Source organism: Nannobrachium achirus, assembly GCF_963921795.1.
Source record: "Nannobrachium achirus genome assembly, chromosome: 19".
In the NCBI taxonomy this organism is placed as follows: domain Eukaryota; kingdom Metazoa; phylum Chordata; class Actinopteri; order Myctophiformes; family Myctophidae; genus Nannobrachium; species Nannobrachium achirus.
In genome coordinates this window covers 29,183,593-29,205,905 of record NC_137826.1, presented here as the reverse complement: position 1 = coordinate 29,205,905, position 22,313 = coordinate 29,183,593, and the positions used below count along the sequence as shown (strand labels likewise).

The 22,313-nt window shown below is 39.6% G+C and overlaps 1 protein-coding gene across 1 annotated transcript; it reads right to left on the bottom strand.

The window, feature by feature from the left end:
• Positions 1 to 243: 243 nt before the first annotated feature.
• Positions 244 to 22,313, bottom strand: p2rx1 (purinergic receptor P2X, ligand-gated ion channel, 1; the record flags this gene model as incomplete). Its single annotated transcript, XM_080749366.1, has 12 exons — positions 22,147 to 22,313; positions 15,464 to 15,614; positions 11,268 to 11,339; positions 10,208 to 10,277; positions 8,363 to 8,450; positions 8,148 to 8,228; positions 5,928 to 6,069; positions 4,475 to 4,620; positions 1,866 to 1,956; positions 1,570 to 1,635; positions 1,356 to 1,457; positions 244 to 249 (listed from the first exon to the last, which is right to left on the bottom strand). The coding sequence occupies exons 1-12, from the start codon at positions 22,281 to 22,283 to the stop codon at positions 244 to 246; spliced, it is 1,152 nt and encodes a 383-aa protein (XP_080605492.1). The 5' UTR covers positions 22,284 to 22,313.

Here is a 22,313-nt window from a genome sequence, read left to right as displayed (position 1 = left end):
TAGAATTGCTAGAGTCATAGTCACCATGGGTGACCTCATGAATGTGATGGCGGTCCTTTGTTCTCGTACAAAGATGTAGATGGCGAGGGTTGCTGAAAACTGAAGACTGGCGGACATGTTGTGAATCTATCATTTGAACTTTGACGAAGTTCTCATATTTATGTGTGTGTATTCATCTATTAATGCTAATCCAGGTGCAGAGTGTATAGTCACAGCAGCATGGCTCATGGGTCGCCTCTTCCATCACTCCTACAATATACACAAACAGCAGGTAAGATAATCATCATACCAAATGTTATCATTATTACAATACAAACTATATCAATTCAAATACACTGAAGGACAATGTAGCTAAATGCCAACATGAGTTGTTAAAGGGGAAGACCACCCATTTTCAACATTGAAATATATCATTAATATACCTTAGAGGAGTTGTGTGGAAATAGACAAAAAGTTCCCCCCTTCTGTGTTGCCTAGAACTGGAAGATTGATTTTGGGGTTTGTATTGTAAAGTACAACGGTGTGATGTCATCAAGTTACAAACCCCAAAAATGGGGTTTGTATTGTATTGAATATTGAAAATGGGTGGTCTTCCCCTTTAAATAGTGGAATGGCAAGAGCCACTTACTTGGGATCCGTCCTTCTCTGTGATACACATGTCTGAATTTTGTTCCTGTAAAGATCCGCAACGTTAGACTCCCTCCCATTTCTCATCCCTGTGTACCTTCTACTGTATCTCCACATCATTACATAATTGTCATCAGATAGAATATATTAAGGATATATATATATAAGGCTATAGATTAACTCATTGAACACATTGAACTCAACATTGGCTTGGTGTTGCCCCGTATTTATATCAAGGCTGTCTAAACCATGTGGGATGGGAGGGTTTCTGTCATAGTAAAGAGCTGTGTTGCCTTGTAATGATGTATGATGACCTAATAGAGTTTGACATGATCTACATAGTGAACATGGTGTTCTTTTCAAAGAACACCAGACAACATTTATCTGATCTCATTCGTGTAGGTGGTGTTATATTGTAGATGTTGTGCAGACGTTAACTTAAGCTCTGTTGCATTCCTTTAAGAGGACTGAGACAGCACAGTGACCTTCAAAGAGACGGCATATAAGCTGTTGTGCCACTAATCATATCTATCTTGTTCATGCCTGCTTCTCTGTAGCTGTACCAGTCTTATTCTGGCCCTTATGGGTCCATGTTTTCACACTAAAGTGTTTACTTAACACTATTTGACTGTGTGCAGCTGTACTTCAATGCCGTTCTGCTGCCATCTTGTGTTTAAACTGGATGTTGGCTGTCTTATCTGAAAACTCTTGTACAACATACAGCTCACCTGCGTAGAGGTATGTGTGTCCCCGTATTTGAATTTCATCTTTTGGTAAAATTCTCTTTTTGGTAGCAAATTTAGCAGCACCAAGTCACAAACCACAGTTGCCTGTAAAGAAAATCAACAATCACTGTTATGCTCCTTCATAGAGGCAACATTGGCCATATCATAGAAAACTGTAACTCACATTGTATTACAGTATATTCATGTTGAAACTCACCACGCCAAATATACCCACTCCAGAGCCTATAGCCGTCAGTGTTGGGATGATATCAAATTTCCTTGCCTATAAAGAGCAGCAAGATGTTAAAATGATCTTTAAATCATATACCGGTATATACAGTATACTTTTTGCATTTGTGTGTTGACCATGTCTACAGACTTGAATGAATTGCTGATTAGAAATGTACTTTAACGTGTAGTTTTAATGCAGTGGCCAGCAGTGTATGTACAGTAGCATATTGTGTGTGCGTGCGTGCGTGCGTGCGCGCGTGTTTATTCCAACACGGTGCTTACCAGTGACTGCACAATGATATCTATCCTGATGCCGAACACCTTCATTAGGGTTCTTTTCTCCTCCTTGTCCTCCAAGAAATGCTTTGCAAACCTACCAATAGGACAGGACCACATGACAGGTCATATTGGGGTTTGCATTAAAGGGTGGGGACAAAGGCTAACAGAAGGCAAACAGATGGTCAAAACGGGTCCTATGACAACATGACAACAGGTATATTGGGGTTTGCATTAAAGGGTGGGGACAAAGGCTAACAGAAGGCAAACAGATGGTCAAAACGGGTCCTATGACAACAGGTATATTGGGGTTTGCATTAAAGGGTGGGGACAAAGGCTAACAGATGGTCAAAACGGGTCCTATGACAACAGGTATATTGGGGTTTGCATTAAAGGGTGGGGCAGGCATAAAATGGACGCAAATAGACAGATATCTCCATATATGGGCATATGGGCATAAAATGGACCCAGAACTATATCTGCAGTGATCTCCATATATGGACATAAAATGGACACCGACAGACAGACAGATACAGATATCTCCATATATGGGCATAAATGGACACAGGCAAACAGATGGTCAAAACAGGTCCTATGACAACAGGTATAATGGGGTTTGCATTAAAGGGCGGGGCATTCATTCTCTATTTACATCGTTCCCGAGTTGGCCAGGTCGCCGACTAGACGCCGGGGCGGCCCGAAGGGCCCGAAGGGCGGCCCAGCTTCTAGTATAATAAATGAGGGAAGGTGTTGGACATTTGTATGGGGAAATCAGCACAGAACTCCCAACAAGGCTGTTCTGAAATTGTCAATAATGGAATAGAAATTGCTTTTAACGCCATTGGCTTGTACCCAACAAATAATACACCAACCGGTTGGTTTCATTCCAAAGATAGGTCCCCCTCCGAAATGTCTCTTAAAAGATTCTATATAGCAGTTGCAGAGCCTGCAGAGTAAAATTGACTGTTCATTTAACCCTGGGAGTGTAAAAATGGACCTGGTTTATTACATTATGGTCAAAGATTGCTGAACAGCCCTACAGAGTGAGTGACTTTGAACTTGAATTTAAAACGTCACCAATTTAAATTTGTCTTGATTTGACAGAAGCCTCATTTAAGCTGAACGGGCTGAACAATTATAGAACATTTTTGACTGGTTTTATTATAATCTGCTGATACAATGAATGAAGTAGTGAATGGTGCCAGGCTGCATATCCTTACATACAGTTTAACTAATTAGAAATGAGACCATGAAACTGAGGCCAAAGGCAGTTTTATACCCATAAAACAAGTGGCTGTCGGTGCGACAAAGGTTTTAATAATTAGCTTCATGGTGACTTAGGTGTTTTCATCAACCAGTGGTGCAGAGGTTTTACTGATGCCGTCCTTTCTGAACTGTTCAGCAATTGGGATTTCAAGTTGAAAAGGTTCATGTAAATGTCAACCAGGAAATCTGGTACACTTCCCCTTCTTGAAATTCAAACTACCTTTTTTGTATTTGGAAATTGTTTTTCCAGAATCCCAATACAATGTTTTCACCTCCAACTTCCAAGTAAATTACAACATTGATGCGTCATCATATACGTCACCAGGTCATACAGTTTAGTGGAACATAATTTAATCATAAAATAATAATAATAATAAAAAGAAAATGGATTTCTAAATGCATGATCAGGGGCCACATGCAATTCCTTCATGGACCACTGAAAACTCTGGCTAATGCATTATAGTCACATTTATAATGCATTATAATGCGCTTATAAGGCATTATAACATTCATAATCATTTATGATTGCATGATGCAACATTTTCACATCTGCCTTTTATAGCATCACCAGGAGGTTGATTTTTGCAAAACACATTTCTTGCTATTACTCCTACAGATTTCATCCAAACATCACGCAAATCGGTACACATTATTTCTGTAGTCATGAAACCAAACGGATCTGTCAGATTTTTTCATATTCTATCCTGATTGGCTAAGATTGGCATCTAAAGTTAGCACGAGTGGCTCGTTTTGAACAAAATGCTTCAAATCAACGCAGTGCTTGATTTCCGTGAAACTTTGCACGCACATTCCCACGAGGAAGACATGACACCCTTTTCACATTGTCTTGTTATATAGTGCCACGAGAAGGGCAGGCATATCTTTGCTAAACAAATGTATAGGTCTATATTACTGTAATTAATCCTACAGATTGTGTCCATACATCACTCAAATCGGTACACATTATCTCTATCTCTATATCTCATGTGATCAATAGTCAGATTTTTCATATTCGATCCAGATTGGCGAATTCCATTCCATTCCATTGCTGGCCCACAATAACCTACCTGAGCTGGCGGAGACCTGTGCTCTGAGGAGCACTTTTTCTAGTTATAAGTTATTATACTTCATGAACCTTGTTGTAATATGCATAATTATAAACATTTATAACAAGTGTTGCCTTATATGTGCATTATAATGCATGCATTATAGACCCAACCTTAATATAAAGTCTTACTGTTCATGTAATCTACAGTAACAGTTCCTCTGGCATGCAAGTAATATAAACTCAAACACAGCATGTACTGTATGGGCTTCAGCAAACGATACAGTGCGAAATAATATTTTACCTGAAGTTGTAGCCAATTGATGCTCTGGCTTTGTCTGTCTCAGCAGGGTTTCCATAGAGACCATGGAAGGTGTACTTGGGTTTACATTTAGTGACATCCATGTCCAGGTTACATGTCCAGTCAACCACAATGCCAATGGCCCCTCCCTGTACCATACACAAACAGTATACTGTCAGCTAGGGCAGTGGTTCTCAACCTGTGGGTCGGGACCCCCAGAGGGGTCCCCAAATTATTTTGGGGGGTCCCCAGATGTTAAGCTAAATGTTAACATTGTTTTCTCACTCAACAGTAAACAAACCAATATAAAGTTGAAGTGTATACAGGGTATCTGCACATTTCTAAAACGACAATTTAAGGACACTGCCAATTAAATATGCCCTCGAGTGGCATTATTGCCAGAAAATCTCCATAGACTTCCATGTAATTTATAGTGCACAGATCATGCACGCCCATGCACAGATCATGCACCATGTTTGTGCAGGCTGTTCACAGCTTTCAAACAAAAAAAAAAGATTGGAAATCCGTTCAGGCATTCTTGAGATAATAGCCATTATGTTTTACATTATGTAAGCAAAGATGGCTGCCCTGTATGAAAGATGGGGTTGTATGGGGGGTGGAACATGCAAAATCGCGATTGAAATCATGTTTACTAGATTTAATGGGGTCCAAAAAAAGTAAAAGTAAGTAAAAGTAAAAGTCGATTTAAGTCGTCTGGCAGGGAAGTCCATAGTGAGAAAGTTGATCTAAAAGTCGTTTGGCACTGTATGAGTTAGACCTTTTTAGTACCTCTGGTCAAAAATTGTCCAAATTGTCAAATATTAGAGGCTTGTGAAAATTTTTCACAATGGAATTGATCGAGTCAAACCAAATGTAATGCTAACTCCTACAATTCCAAGTGCTTCTGTAGGGTGGGGGGTCCCCAGTTAAAATATGATTCTTTTGAGGGTCGCGGCCTGAAAAGGTTGAGAACCACTGAGCTAGGGATGCTATTCCTTGGTGGTTATTCTATCAATTACTTTTTTGATTAATCGAATAATTGAGAACATCTTTTTTAAATGATCTGTTTATATGGTTTACATAGGTCTATCAATGAATTGACATGATGAAATAATAGTTTTAATGTTTTTAAATAATTGACTAAATCAATTAGTCTAATTTACCACAAGCCATTCTACAGTATAGTTTGTCATGAAACCGTGTTGTATGATTTTTTTTTACTGTATTACTGAAGTTGATGATCGATTATCTTTCATGATCAATTAAATTGTTGTGTTTGTTTAACTGTTGCACCGCTAATGTCAGCTCCCACACAAACATCTAAAGTTCTAAACAAAATAAAAGTGTTCTAAGTACAGATGTAATATTGATTTATATCAAATGGAACATTGCTCATCAACTGCATGTCATTCACACATTCATGCACAACCAACACATCCTATGCAGCACATCTTACCACTTTGGCTATTGTTTCGAAATTAAAGCCTGAGTACTTCACTATGTCTCCCAGTCTGAATATGGGACACAGTGGATCCTTCTTTGGTTCATAGAGGCATTTGCCAATGTACTTGGCATCAATATTCTCCACCAAGTTACTCCTGAAAAGACAATTAGTTGTGGTCGTTATCATTAATCATAATGGTTTTCAACCCTTTTCATATCAAGGTCCATTATTTATGAAGCATTTATTATCATTTATTTGTTATTTATTTATAAAGCACACTTGCAAGTGCTGTTCAACTAAAAACAAAAACATCAACAATAATGTGGGAGTGCAACGATACATACTGTACAACAAACAAATCCAGACATAAACTTAAGTGTGATTAAAAGCTAAGGAATAAAGGTGTGTTTAAGAATTTAAGGGATTTAAAAGTCTCAATAGAGTTTGCACTTCAAATAAAGAAGGGCAGGCTGTTCCAAAGCGTAGGGGCGGCTGCGGGAAAGGCGCGGTCGCCCTACTAATCAGCCCGTTGAGCCTATTTGGGACCTGTAAGAGCAACTGATTGGCTGACCTTAGTGCTCTGTGTAGGGTTCCACAAGTTAGGACAATTAGGCCTATAGCGGGGCCAGGCCGTGCAAAGATTTGTAAAAGCATGGATTGCCATCTCCAGCTGTTTTGGTGGGAGATATGGTTTAACCTTTGCTAGTAGATGTAATTGGAAGAAACTGATTTTAAAACAGAGCTCATGTGTTTGTTGAAGGTGAAGGTAGCCTCCTGTCAAAGGTGACACCAAGGTTCTTGACGGAGGAACAGACATTTGAGTTGGATGGAGCAGTGCCAAAAAATATAACTCCTGTTTTGTTTTCATTTAAGTTTAAAAAGTTTGTGTCCATTCCACACCATATGATTTTTCATATATTGTGGTTTGTAGATCTGCTATTTTCACTATTCGGCATTATATATACTCAGTATAGCCTAATAGGGCGAAAATGGTTGAATAGTTATGCAGCCACAGCTTGCATTGCTGCCTTGCTGGTCATATATGGTCTTATCCAGAACAACGTTTTTTATTTAGATTAGTGTGGTGTTTCACCACATATGTCTTTGGAATGTTGTCCTGGAAAACATTAAGTTGGGAATATATAGATTGTGTGTCTGGCTCCAGTCATGTTCTGGTGTCATAGTGTTATTTTATCCTTAAGTAGACACTGAGTATAACATATTTCACCTTCCTACATAAACTGTTGTATATATAAGGAACTGTTGCAGCTATTGATAAATGCTGATCTACACCATCAGCATTTATCCGTATAATATGCCACGCAAGGCACGCACATACTGTACGTATATTATACGCTGATCTATATTTATTATCCTATTACTATTTGTATAAAATTATTATTTTTTTACTATTTTTTTCTCTCACTTTATATTATACACTGATCTATTTTATTATCCTTTTACTATTAGTATAAAATTCTCTTTTTTATTTCTCTCTTTCACTTTCCTTTTTTCTTAACTGTTTATTATTACCTATGCTGCCATATTAGGTGAAGGAAGCCCAACACTTACTCTTATGTATCTCGATTCTATAGTGTGCACTAGATGTAACAATAAAGAACAACCTTGGGTTAGGGTTAGCCTTTCACAAATATCACCTTAGATGAGCATTTCAGTAGTGCAGGAACAAACTAAATAATACTTGAATTTTCGTTTAAAAGCCATTATTGTAACATGGCTACAGTAGTTACATAGCCATACATACTCTGTAGTCCAATCTTAAAGGATCATACTGGTGATGTGGCATTTAATACACTGAATATACACCTCATTGCATACTTGGCATTACTGCTGAGTCTGACTATTTACCAAAACTAAATCGTCAATTGTTTGATTTTCCATTTGATTCTTGACATCTCTGCATTGTTTGAAACTAGATAACTTCCCACACACTAAACATCATTGTGTGATAATGTTTTAGTCAAAGTTATGCTATTGTTGCATTTTAATGCATAGATAACATAGATAAAAACATTGATTTGTGAACAAAATTCTAATGAAACAACGTATTTTATGTATTCAGTTGCTCACACAGCTGTTGACTGGTGACAAAACCTTGTCTATCTTCTGTGTTGCAGCATAATGTCTGTATTTGTTAATGTGCTTTGACACGTTTTGATGACTTAAACAATCTAAGTGCTGCAATTTAACGTGATACAAAGAGTCTGTTACCTTGTAATTTTAAATAACGGGAAAGTGATAGAATTTTTGATGAACAGCGTGTAGTTTTCTGCAGACATCAAGCGGGGAGGACTGGAGGGAATGGAATAACAGAGAAACAGCTCCATGAAGACACTCACATACTGTATACTGTGTGTAGACTGTATAAATATGCAGTCTCATAATATTTTACGATGAACAAAGCCATTACAAAATCCTGTACGTACTCTGGTATGGTGTGGTCGTCTTCCACAGGACACCAGGCTATCACCTCACAGGTCTGTGTTTCATTCACACAGACCCCGGTCATGTGCCCTTGGGGACGGAGGATAGACATGATTGAGTGGCAATCTTTAAAGACGGAGCACGAACAGAGTAACAGCATAACACATGGGGTCTTCAACGTTTTCAGGCCAAGGACCCCTTAGTTGAGAGAGAGATGAAGCAGGGACCCCCATAACTTTCTCCATATACTGTAATTTCATCGTGTGACAGCACAATCGTCAGTGTATTTTGGATTCATGTCAATTTGTGTTTTCACTTTTCAGAAACATATTTAACCATTGAACCGTCAGTACTTAATAAACTTGACATTCTTTTTTCCCCTCTACACCAAACCTCTTTGCCGAAAATAGCCAATCTACAAGCTGCGAGGCGTTGTGAGCTTGTAGATCGGCTATTTTTGGCTAAAGGATTCAAGTCGTTAATATAAAAAAGGAGAAAAAAGTTTCTATCACACAAAGATTTTGAGGATCCCCTGTAGTAACTCTGAGGACCCCCTAGGGGTCCCGGACCCCCTGTTGAAGACCCTTGGCATAACACATGTGCCTAGCACCCGGAGAGGGAAGAGTAAGTTGTCTTTCACAGCAAAAGCTTTTATCAAACGTTGTTCTACTTCTTTTGGTCTTATCTTCAATTAGCGTGCAGACACGGAGGGAAATTGGTTCGGCGAGCTGGAAGCAAATGCAGAAACAGCACTTCCATTTATCTCTGATTTCAAAGTGTAATTTTCTCCATGTGATTAGCATTTCTGTTATCACCATCTCCCATTGTGTGTCGGGGGAGTGTGAACGTCATAGATGGAGATTCATTTTCTTGTTTGACCTTTAACTAGGGTCTACGAGTGCATGTATAGCTAAGGGGTGGTGCCTATGTTTAGATGTCTATAGGGTTAGTGACTCTGACTGCCCCATCAAGGATGCAGGCGCCTCAAGGTAAACATGACTGTTGTGACACAGACAGATCTAAAGCATCAGCCAATATAAGTCTGATTGAAGCTGATGTTTATTGCCGAGATGTGGAAATACTAGGGACAGTGGGGAGTAATGGTCATAGTCCTATAAAAAATATTCATAGTCATTTGTGTGTTTAAGCCTCTCTGTACTTATTGCTACACCTGCATACACCTGTCAATATGCATACATGGGTGTCTACCTGCCTGGGCCACGGCTAGTTGACTTCTGCCAACTTTGCAAGCCAGGGGATAAGCTACTCAAATTGTGTGTGGTTGCCAAGACCAAGGCTGTTGATCCCAATCTCCTTTCTCCCCCCTTGGAGCAGGAGCAGAGGAATGCATGAATAGCGTAAATGTTTATCTTTGCGTATTTGCAATTAGTCATGGCTATGGGAGCTAGATGTGGGATAGCGTGTTTTCGCTTCTGCTGTTCATGTCAACTATGGTTACCAAATAACCACAACCCTCTGTAAATATACTCCTCCAAGACACAACGTGGTCGTTCACTTCATTGACACAAGGGAGATGATGATAGACCTGTCATTGAAGCGTGTCCTGAGAAGGCCGCACGTAATGGGAACTTGTGTCAGGTTTTTTCTTTTTTCTTTCTGATTACAACAAAACCATCCCTAAAAAAACTAAAACAGAATAATAATCAGTAGGTTATGATCAACTGATCAGAATGAGCAGAATCAATAAAAGGTGGCAGAGGTTTCTCATGGTAATGAGAAGCTTGGTGGGTTAGGGTGGGGTTAGGCAAAAGAAGTTTGGCTAAAGAGGACAGACGGTTAGTCAGTGAGCGGTGCTGAGGACACACTGTCACGCCGTCAGGATTTACCATGCCCCGTACGTTTGTATTTCCCTTCATCACAGTCTGCGTCTGAACTGCAGCCATGCTTGCCCGGGAGCTGTAAGACACAATGATGCGTGGTCAGTCTGTATATGTTTTGGTACTGTGCTGTAAATGTGTGAACGCTTCTGAACAGGCACTTGCACACATAGTCATCAAAGGTGGCTTGAGCCCCTGCCCTTTTATCCGTCTGTAAAAAGTGCCCTCTTCAGACCATGAATGTAGTTTTTGCCAGACCCATGAAATGGGTAGGCCTACATAAGCAAATGTCGGTCTGTCCCTTTTCTATATAAAGGGTATATATGATGATGACATGATGATGACATGCCTACAAAAGGCATGATGTCATAAATGATGATGACAGACAGGGGGTCTGGCACAACCAGGTTGACCTGGTCTTGTTTACTATGGTGAAAGAAATGCATAAGCCCTCTTCTCCATGCCATACATGAAAGCAGCATTCAAGAGAATTGCCTTGTCCAACATTCCCTGAACATGAATGCAGCATCTTATTATGTTGAAAGAATTTCACTCTCTGTGTAGAAATCCATGTTGTTACGACACATCTCCAGTATTGACTTGATTATGCTTAGTTCAGTGTGGCATCACGCACCGAAAATAGCCGACCTCCAAGCACACAACGCGTCGCAGTGCGACGCGTTGTGAGCTTGGAGGTCTGCTATTTTCGATATTTTCACCAAAAGGCCCTTTTAGACATTTTAGCCCCTGCCTCTCTAACATTCTCTGCACGTCCCTGCTTCTGAATCTGAACCGGAGGATTCAGAAATTGACATTATAAAAGAGATTTGCGTCAAAGGAATCCTCATACAAACAACCTAGATGGATTAGCATCAATACAGATGACAGAACTCAGACCGAATGCCCAGTTATGGGCATTCAACATGAAACGGATTCAACATGATAAGACCTGTGTTGTTTTCCTTTATATGGACATAATTTCCAAGTGAATATGCTAGCCTAGTGGAAACAGCAAAGGAAAAAAAAGGGAGGTGCATTAAGGAACATGGAGAATGTTCACATACTGTACCTCTGGACATTTTCCCATCTTCTGGCCTTCAGTTAAAATGTAGTTTGTCATCACCACAAAAGAGGCATCTCCCTGAGGTGTTTGGAATGAGAGCGGGAAAGGAGAATTAGGTGTATCACAATCACGTCTTTAGTGGTTGAAAAAGTACTATATGTTTTTTTACTTAAGTAAAAGTATCAAATATTCTGTTACAAGTTAAAGTCTGGAATACAACATTTACTTGAGGAAAAGTACAAAAGTATTTGTATCAAAATTTACTTAGTACTTTACTTAAATGTTTAAAATATCTTTTGAAACTAGCAGATCTACGCATTGTGAGCTTATAGATCGATCGGCTATTTTCAAATGGCTGAAATGTATATAGGCTTGAAGTGAGTAATGTATGTTTTGTAATAGTAATCAACTACAAAGTAACTAGTAGTAACTAAAGTTTTAAAATAATTGTAGTGGAGTAAAAGTATACTATTTGAATCTGAGATGTAGTGTAGTAAGTAAAGTAAAGTAGTGAAAATTGGAAATACTCAAGTAAAGTCCCCTTGTAACAGTGGTTCTCAAAGTGGGATCCGGGGACCCTCATGGGTCATTAAGGAGCTTCCAAGGGGCAAAATCAGTCTAACAACTTTAAAGGGATATCATATTCCACTTTCAAAAACACTTTTGGTCATTTTATCGTCTAATCAGGCTTTTATGAACACCCTGAACAGATTTTAATTTGCTTGATTCAATATTTAGATATTTGATGTAAATGTAATCATAAATGCCTGATTAGATGATTAAAATGACCAAAAGTTTTTTGACAGTGAAATATCCCTTTAACCCAAGACAGGGAATTGTGAGCTTGTAGCTCTGCTATTTTCAAAAGATCTTAAAGAAATGTCATGGGAAATATTTGAAACATTTTAACACAAATCTTGTATGGCGTTCCCTGGCACAAGTATATTAATTTGGGGGAAGAACTTAAAGAAGTATACCAGCATAGAACATTAGGAATCTGAAGGGACGTGTTGACTCACATGTCTGATGTCGTAATCGGAATGTACGTGAAAAAACAACAGTCTACTACAGCATGAGTTTGTGCAAGGACAAACTAGTAATTTGACCAGTTTATCCTCTCTATCATCAGGATGCAATGTTATCACTACATCCAGAGGTATGAATCCCTCTTCAAAATAGTTTATCCTAATAAGGGATATAATGTATGATGATTACCACCAGTCACTGTTCCAGTGGAAATGATCTGCAGACTGGCTATGGGAATAAATGGAGGGACCTTACTTTTAGGACTGCTTCATTTAGTACAAATTAGCTGGCACTATTTTGTCAGGCCTCGTAAATATAAACACGTTTTCCTCAAAGGCAGGATGGGAAACTTTTCCCCAGTACTAACAGTAGGTGGCAAACACAGGTCGAGTCCAATTCTGTTACTGATGTAAATGTGTCATGTGTGGGTATGTTAACCTGCATGCAGTGGTGTGAACTAACTAAGTACATTTACTCAAGTACTGTACTTAAGTACAATTCTGAGAAATGTATACTTTACTTGAGTATTTCCAATTTCCAATACTTTTGAGCGGTGGTAAACCGCTCCTATACGTGGCTGTGCGTGTGTCTGTAGCCTTTTTCCTCAGCGTTTTGCCATAGCAAAATGTGTGTACGTAGCATCATGTTTGTCTAGTGATGTCATATGTCGTATGTCTGTAGCCTTTTTCCTCAGCGTTTTGCCATAGCAAAACGTGTGTGTGTAGCATAGCCTGTATATCCTAGATTTAAATCCTAGTCTGAAGACGTTATGCAAGCACGACCACCGCTCACTTCACATTGGGTGTGATTTTTTATTTGAAAACCTGTGAAATGGGGCATTCTGCACAATGAGTACTTTCTACTTATGGTATTTTAAGTACATTTTTGATACCAATACATTTGTACTTTTACTCAAGTATATTTGGATATTTACTTGTAACAGAGGTATTTCTACACTGCAGTATTGATACTTATGCTCAAGTAAGAAATACTTTCCCACCGCCGCCTGTATGCATTGACAACGATTTGACCTGTAAGGGCCCTGGCTGCCAGTCACCGTGTCAAGATGCTGGGGAGTGAGGTCACATGTCATTTAAGAGGTTAGCGTTTGACCCAGGTGAGGGTCCTCTGAAGGCATTTTTCTGATGCAAGTAATAACATTTTGTAAAGGTCACCATGGAAACAAGACACCGGCAGATTCCCCCTGGGTCATGTCGACCATAAGCGTCCTTATGACAGAGGCGTTGCTGCTGAAGAGCTATTCTGCCTGTGACTATCTGTCACAGTGAGTAACTGTATGACTTTGAATGCCTGTGTCCTTTCTGCAACAAAGGAACAGCTGATGTTTGTACTATATGGTATACAGTATTATGTCAACATTCATCTCGCTCTCACTCTCTCACACATACAGTACACACACACACACACACACACACACACACACACACACACACACACACACGCAACACATTTAGATGGAGAGATGAGTCACTAAAGCCTGCCCTTCCTATAGCTGCTATAGGTCTCCTCAGTATTTTTCTTTTTAGATCTTTATTATTGTTGTTATATTGTTTAAACTGTCTTGCAGACTTTACAGCACTTGGATTTTGCTGCTTGTTGTGAGTAGTGACAAATAATACTCCTTGATTTTTGGGGTGCTGATGATGTTCAAGGGAAATTGTTCTTTTTTTGAAAGATTTTTTTATTGATATGATTATTGATAGAAATGGGGGAGAGAGATGGGGAGTGCCCCGCAGCAGAGGTCGTCGGGAATGGGATTCGAACCCGCAACAAGCTCTCAGGCGGCATTACAGTAGCAGCCTTGGTGCCCAGACGGATACGCCAGTCACCCCCCGGGCCAAGGGAAATTGTTCTGATTTGGGACTTGGGATTATTGGAGACCTCTGGTCATTTGTAATAACTATGGAGGTTGTCTGTTGTCTTAATCCTGTGCATATTATCCCTGTTAATTTGTCAAATAAAGATTCCTGGGTAAATAACCTACTATCTGCTATGTGTGAATCTGCACCTCAGTTTCACCTTTCTGCTGCCTCTTTCCCAGTCAAGAATTATAGAGGCTGCGTTGGAAATTATGGTGAAACATAATCTCTTCTCGCTACAGCATGCACAGTAAAGTCCCCTGTGTTCATTTACCTAAAGCCATTTGGTTACAATTGTATTACTTTCAAAGTGTTGTGGAGAACAATTCATAGAAAGAGCAAGCTGAAATCCATCAGAAAAGCATAATCAGGTGGTGAGATGGACACTTATGCACCTTTATCAATCATTTCCGGGGCATAATGTCAGACAATTAGAGTAAAATATTATTATATACTGTAAATATAAAATACATTTACTTATTCCATGTGAAGGTGTCGCACTAACATCAGGGAGAATTTCTATTACATGGGTACACAATGTAATAAAGTCCCGTGTGAATCAGATCAAAGTGTACAACCTTACATTCAAGTGATGTTTTTATATTGTTTGTTAGTAACTGGTAGGCCAGGTCTACCCATCTGTTTAACCAGTTCTGAATTACGCAGGTGCACTCACCCACACTTCAAAGAACACACAGCTATCCTTGTGTCTTTTTAATTTCTCTGCCACAGTCAACAAGACATTTTAAGCAAACAAAGAAGTATGTTTGCCCACTTTGTTCAACCTCATGCAGGATGCACGCAATGGGTTATGGGAAGGAAGTGTCTTACCTCCAGCAATTCTAAATTTGTGGAGACTTCACTAATTTCATGCGCTCCAACCAACACAATATTACGTATTTAGTTTAAGGCTATTGTGACACACTTTAGGAAAATATCATAAAAAATGTATTTGGTGACTGACTTGAAGCTTGAGGCTCTAGAGCATTTTGACCTTGCTTGACGGCCAAAGTTAATTCAGTTAATGTTCATTCACTTTGACAGTCTTCTTCCTGCATTTTAAGGGAAAAGGCTCGCTCAACTCAAGGACAGTCTGGAGAAGTTTTATGAATATACTGGGTGCAGTTTTGCAAGAAGGCCTGCATGCCGAAACGTGTCTGTTAGGTAGACTGCTGCTGCGGATCATAAACATTATTAAATATCTCCTTTACAAGTCTTGTTCCTGCACACATTCACATAGGCATGCACTTCTCCACATTTAGCCAAGTATGGGTCCTCCTCCAAGCGATCACCAACCTGTGCAGGGAAGACGTAGTCTGCCACATCCCAGACTCTCTCTCTCTCGTGTCCTTTCTCGCTGGTGTAGCCCACACCTTTCATCTTTGTGAAGACAGAACTGATTGCCTGGTCAGTGGACTGGTAGCCTTTCTCATAGATGAACACCCACCTGTATTGAAACAATGAGATGCAGAAGCTGAATGTGTGCACATAACAAATTTGTCTTGGAACATAGGAAGCATAATTATACAACAGGTAAATTAAATACAAAAAAATTGTAATGCTGTAGAGGTGAAACTCATGTATACAGTAAGTATACTGTACTGTACTGAAAGCATAATTTAAAAAATAAAATTAGAGCGCTTTCTAGTAGCAGTGGATGCTGGACCCCAGCGGGTTATTCGTTATTAACATTTGTTAAGCAGTGTAGAACCTATTTTATAGTTCATCGTACAATGGTGTCGAAAATGTGATCACATGAAAAACGATTAAATGGAATGTAATTTGACTTGAAGTGACAACTGGCACCATCCTACGAGGAAGTATAAATTAGGCTTTAGGCCTGTCAGCACAGCATCTCAGTAGCCAAACTCTCAAGGCAAGGGTAGATTAATTGGTAAGCTCAGCGTTTCTGTAACAGCAGCCCTCAAGCAGCATGTTTCACCGCAGCACATGATGCGAGTAATGACAGAAATTGTAGTTACAGTATGTCATCTCTGGTGGCGCACCTACACGTAATTTACAATCACACTGACACAGGCACAAATGACACTGTTGTCCAATTGCACAGATATATAGGCCTCTCTCTCTCTCTCAGTGAATTGCAGCTCTAAATATGTGTGAAATGGGAACCATGTCAGTTTTATAGTAAAGTGTTTTTCTCTTCATTTTGTTTTTAATTTGGAGCATTTTGTGTAACGTGTTGACAGACAGAAATCATGTTTGTGTGCTTCTGTTTGTCTAGGTAGGAGATGACCCTAGACTACCAGGATAACAGCTGGTGGGCAGTTTGAATGCACATTGGCACTGGCAAGGTGGCATCTCTCCCTCTCTCTCTCTCTCTCTCTCCCTCTGCCTGATATGTCCAAAGTCCAGCCCGGGGGCCAATCGTGCCACGAGGGCAGATTTGATATGACCTGTGACTTCCTTCCTAAACATGTATTATTTATGGCCAGCCATAGTTATGTGAAATTCTGTGTGTTTTGAAATTAACCGGATCATATAGCCTATTTCTCGGTAGAATTTGTAAGGGCTTCTTAGTACTGCTTGTTCTCTAACTGCTGTGTTGTCTCATTCTCAAGATCAGAAAGAAAGCCACTTATTTTATTTTTGTAGAGAACCTTTCACACCTGGTTCATTTGGCTACATTGCACCGAACAAAAGACTATATATGTTAAGATAATAGCAATGCCGTGCATGAGTGGCTTACATTTGGCTACACTGCAAAGAAAAGACTATTGATATTGTTGTTATGTGATGCATTTGTGCGTGACTTTGTTATGGTCCAAAGGTTCAGTATGACAGGAGATGCAGCCAGCCCTAAGGTATTTTCGTATTTTCAAATATGGCCCCTTTTAAAATGTTTTGACACCCCTGCTCTAGAGTATTTCTCTCTCTCTCTCTCTCTATCTCTCTCACTCACACACGCACACGCACGCACGCACGCACGCACACACACGCACACACGCACACACGCACACATACAGACTGCTGTTCAGTATCTAGTACATAAAGCAACAGCTTGTTGGCATAAAGCCTCCAAGACAGGATGTGTTCAACATATTAATTTCACCACCAAGTACAGAACCAGCAAACTGGTTACACTAATCAGATTGTGAAAGTTAGGGGAAAAGCAGAGAAAACAGAACTCATAACTATTAAAAAGAAAACTTTTAGCGTGAAATGAATTAAGGATCCTCATCCTACAACACTTCTAGTAAGCGAAGTAAGATCGCTATCTGGTTCCGCACACAGAGAGGGAAGATGTGTAATCTTCATAAGCATTTGCTGCCCAGTACCAGAACGGAAAAGGAGGAAGCCTACGGCTTTCTAAAACTGGTACAACAAAGTTGTTGGAAGGTGCTCTTCGGTCAACAATAGGAGATAAACATCAGTATAATATAAATGAATACAAGGCACTATTCTTTGTTTATTCTTGTTTGCCCAAACCATATTGCCATGCATTTTATTTGTTCCACTATGAACTAGCCATTTATATTAAAGCTTTTCAACTTTTTTGAAGAGTGCTTTGGATGTGTTCCTTTTGTATTTGCTGCCCAGTAGTACTTGTGTAGTATGTGTGGTGAGATGCCCACCTCACTACTTATCACCGCTGCTCAGTTTTTAAGCTAAAAGTATCGTTTTTCACATCATGTGGGCAGCAATTGACAGTGCTGTCCTCAATCTAAAACCGGGGTGAGAGGCAAACCCAACCACCAGGCCCTGCCGCTGCCTTAAGATCCAAACATAGACAACCATAAACAGCCAAGCATGTTTATGTCAAATGAATGACAAGTTCATGAGATTACATTTAGTTAGTGTCCCAGATGTAGAGTATCTAATTTTCTCTAGCGGCAATAATTTCATCATCTCCTCGATCCATAGGAGGAAGGAAGGTGATGTTGTGGATTTCCAATCAGTGAGAATGAGACGTTGGACTAAGTGAAGCAAAGGCTAAAGCGTTTGACTGGTGTTTTGAAGGCTTGTATTCGGAGGGGAGTACCCTGAAGATGGCCGTATATGGATTGGGTTTTATTGTCGTGTTGAAGATATGTGAAAATGTATTATGTATTGTTCCAGAGGTCTAGGATTGACAGGACCAGAACATACGTATGTCTACAGTTGCGGGGCTGTGGCTATATCTTGGGCACTTGGAGTCTGTTTGGATACATTTTAGCCAGTTTCTCCTTTGAGTGGTGTAATTGATGGAAGACCTTAACCTGAATAAGACCATGTCTAATACAAAGTGAATGTATCAATGTGCTTTGATTGAAGACTTTATTAGAAGTTTGCATAGGAAAAGGTACAGTTTCATGACGGTACAGTTCACTGGTACAAGTGCTCAATGCTATGTTTCCAGATGGCATCATCTGGGATCTCATTACCTATGTCCTGCTCCCATGCTGACTTTGTATCTGCCCAGGATAGAGGGTTCAGGTTTTGGACTGAATTGTATAACCATGAGATTTTGCCTTTCTGCGAAGGGTTCAGAGTTAGCTTCGAACTTTGACTTTGGCGGAAGATGTGGAAATGAAGCTAGAAAAGCTATGAATTTGGACATATTTAAATAAATGAGTGTTTGGAATACACTCAGTGACGTCATTTTGTAGTACGTTTTGCGGGTGGATGGGTACAATTAGAGCATGTAGCTGCCTTAAGTGGTTGCAGTTGCAACTTGTTGCGTTGCGAATCATTGGTGTGGACTGAGCTTAACAGTTTCTCAACGTGACAAAACTGTTCAAAACAGCTCATTGCGGGGCGCCTGCTGGCCTAGTGATCAAGGCGCATACCACACACTAGGCTATGATGCCTGCTGGCGTCGCCGGTTCGATTCCCGATCCGGACGATCTTTGCCACATGTCATTCCCCATCTCTTTCCCCATTTCCTGTCAGTCTACTCTCCTATCAAATAAAGGCAAAAAAAAAGCCCAAAAACAAATCTTAAAAAAAAAAAAAAAACAGCTCATTGCATTTGCAAGTGATTAAACTTGTCCAATCGCAAACAAAAAAGTTGCTACATATATAATATAATTGACATGCTATGGAATTGGAGCTATCTCTGCTCCTCGCCTTGTTGCGTGTGTCTGTCACCATCTGTTACTGTCCAGTTTAGGACTGTTTATCACTTATTGCTGTGGTGGAAACTGACATTTGTTACAGCTTGGTGCCTGGATGTGGACTGTCCAGTTGCAAACACACAATTTTAGAATTAAGTGATTGCAACTTTCAAGTCAATTCAAATCATCGCAACGACTTGCTGTTGCAAGTGGCAGAACAGAATCCCCAAACTGCACTGACCTGCAACGGGTGCTGCAACTGGTTGCAAGTTGCAACTAGTCAATTTCATGTGTACTTGGCTTAAATCTAGTCCCTTTGTTTGGCTATGAAGTAGAGCTAAAGAATACACATTTACTCTCTTCTGTTTAAGGATATTGTAGGCAATTATTTAGGATTATTTTACCTCAACAGCTTAATCCATTACTGGTTGTCTGGTTTTGGAAACAATATGAATTAAATGTGTTTAAATCGGACACAAAAGTACTACTACTATACTGTCTACTACTACTACTAACTACCATTACTACAAAATTATAATAATAATTAATCATTAATAATAATAATACTAATAATAATAGTAATACATTGAAATAAAATGTATTGTCAGGCAAGATTAACATGAGTAAGATTCTTTCACTTTGAATCTGCTCACTGCATGTTTGCTGTCTGCTCCTGTGCTCTGACAGGAAGGCGGCTGAGGCTGCTGGCTGCTTGTGAAGAGCAGAACCCTAGACAGTCTCTTCTAATCATCATCTCTCCCCAAAGCCCATCAATGTCTGCTATAGCTTGTGATGAGTAGATGATGGGAAATGGAAGGAAGGGAGGAAAGGGAGGAAAATTGGAAGAACAGTGGAGTGAGGTTTTTCATGACTGCCAAATTATGGGATCCCTGATATTGAAAAACATGTAAATCCTTTACGACTGAACTGTTTGTACTTGTTTGTATTTGTGCAAGCTAAACCCACATTACCATGTCAGCTAAATGAAGGCTCCCGAGGCTAAAGAGTTAACCACTTGACTTGTGTCCTATAGCCTATACTTCCTTGTACGATGGATGAATAACGAATATAGCCATCTACAAGCTCACAATGTGTCGCATTGTGAGGAGTTTTGAGCTTGTAGATCTTTCTTTTTTTTATCGCCTATAAATGACATGCCCTAATGAACCATTGTAAAGGGCTTTGAGTACTTAGTTAGAAAAGCACTATAAAAATGCAATTTATTATTATTCTAATCTTATGACATTGCAACGCCAGGCTGTAAGTAGTCAAGGAATGAAGGATGATACTATGTGTTCTTATAAATATAATTTAATAACTAATAACCACAAGTCATCATTGTTGAACTTCCTTGTCTTAGAATACCATGCTAACCATAGACCATGCAGAAACAAGCTGGATAATGGAAGAAAAACTACGAGGGCCATGTAGTGAATATCTGGCTGTTACAATTAAAACATACATTTATTTTTTCTGGTGGCCTCCAACGTATGGTAATAATACCTCTGTTTGTTGAATTTGATTGTTATCTGTGATAGCATGTGTCTAAGCTTATTCATCACATACAATCCTCTTCTGCCTACAGGTGCAACCTCAGATTACACACATGCGCGCACAGTACACATGTACAACAATGAATCATCTTCCAGAGAACATGTATTTAAATATTTGGTGGCTGACGTGAGTATGTTTGTAGGAATTCTCTATTCTTGCCTTGACTTGACTTGAATTTAGGAGTACGAAAAATGCATGCGTTAGGCAATATTATAAGCGGGGCGTTTTTCTCCTTTGTCTTTCTGGCCTGTTTGCAGCACAGCCAATGTTTGTGGCATAATTTTGCATTATTTCTTTAATGGAGTTAAGTCCATTTTCCATAGCAAGAGTATAGGCTACTTTTTCATATTTCAGTTATGAATCAGGTCTACACCCCGCAAAGTGCACCTATTCGTGAAAAACGGTCACATTTTTCCCCAATATTATAATTAGCGTGTGTGTGTATGTGTGTTTGTGTGTGTGTTATGTATGTGTATATGTATGTATACACACACACACACACACACACACACACACACACACACACACACACACACACACACACACACACACACACACACCTCAGAAAAAAAACATGTTCAAGGAAATGTCATGTTGTACCATTCAGGCGGGGAACACTATTTAGTGTATTACAATACATGTACAGTATGTAGCAACATATTTGTTTTTGTTGGCTAATTTGTGAATAATATTGTTTTTCAGAAAACTTAGGTCAGGCCTAAATGGGAGATGTATTTATTTACATAAAACTTAATTTTATATTGAGATAATGTACATTTATTAGCTATAGTATATTTACTACAATACACCGGAGTCAAATTCCTTGTATGTGCAAATATACCTGTCAAAGCAAAGAATTAAGATTCTGACCCTGATTCTGCATCCATGCATGCTGAAACTCGCACAGACTCTGCAGCCATACACACCAGCCAATGTTACCTCAGTGGCTCTCCCTGTTGTCCCCTCCAACAACACAGAAAAACAATGGTTCTCAAAGTTGGGTCCGGGATCCCCAGGGGAGCAGGGGGTCCCCAGCTAAATGATTGTTAGGAACCAAATGGACCCTTATGGGTCTGTAACTCAGAGAGTGTACAAATGGAAACAAATTTGGTTCCATTTGTACACTCTAAATTAACAACGATTTTACAATATACTGTAAATTGGGGCCCCAGAGATAGAAATGCCATTAAATGGGTGTCTGTAGACTAATGTCAAACTGGTCCTTGAAATTAAATGGTTGGGAATCACTGCTAGAGCTGTAAAAAAGAAATCTTCTCTTCTCTGGCATATCTGGCATATCTTGTCAAATGGGGGTCCTTGACATGAAGAAGTTTGAGAATCAGTGCAATAAACAAGCAAGAGAGACCTTACCCGATGATGTAAGCCAGGACCCCCAGCTGTATCAGTCGGCACACCACTCCCACTCTCCTGTTCCTCACCAGCACCTGGCGCGGGGTCTCGTACTCGAAGAAGAAGTCCGACAGGGCGTTGGTGATTTGACTCTTCATCTTGAGAGAGGAGGGTCTCTCCCCTCCACT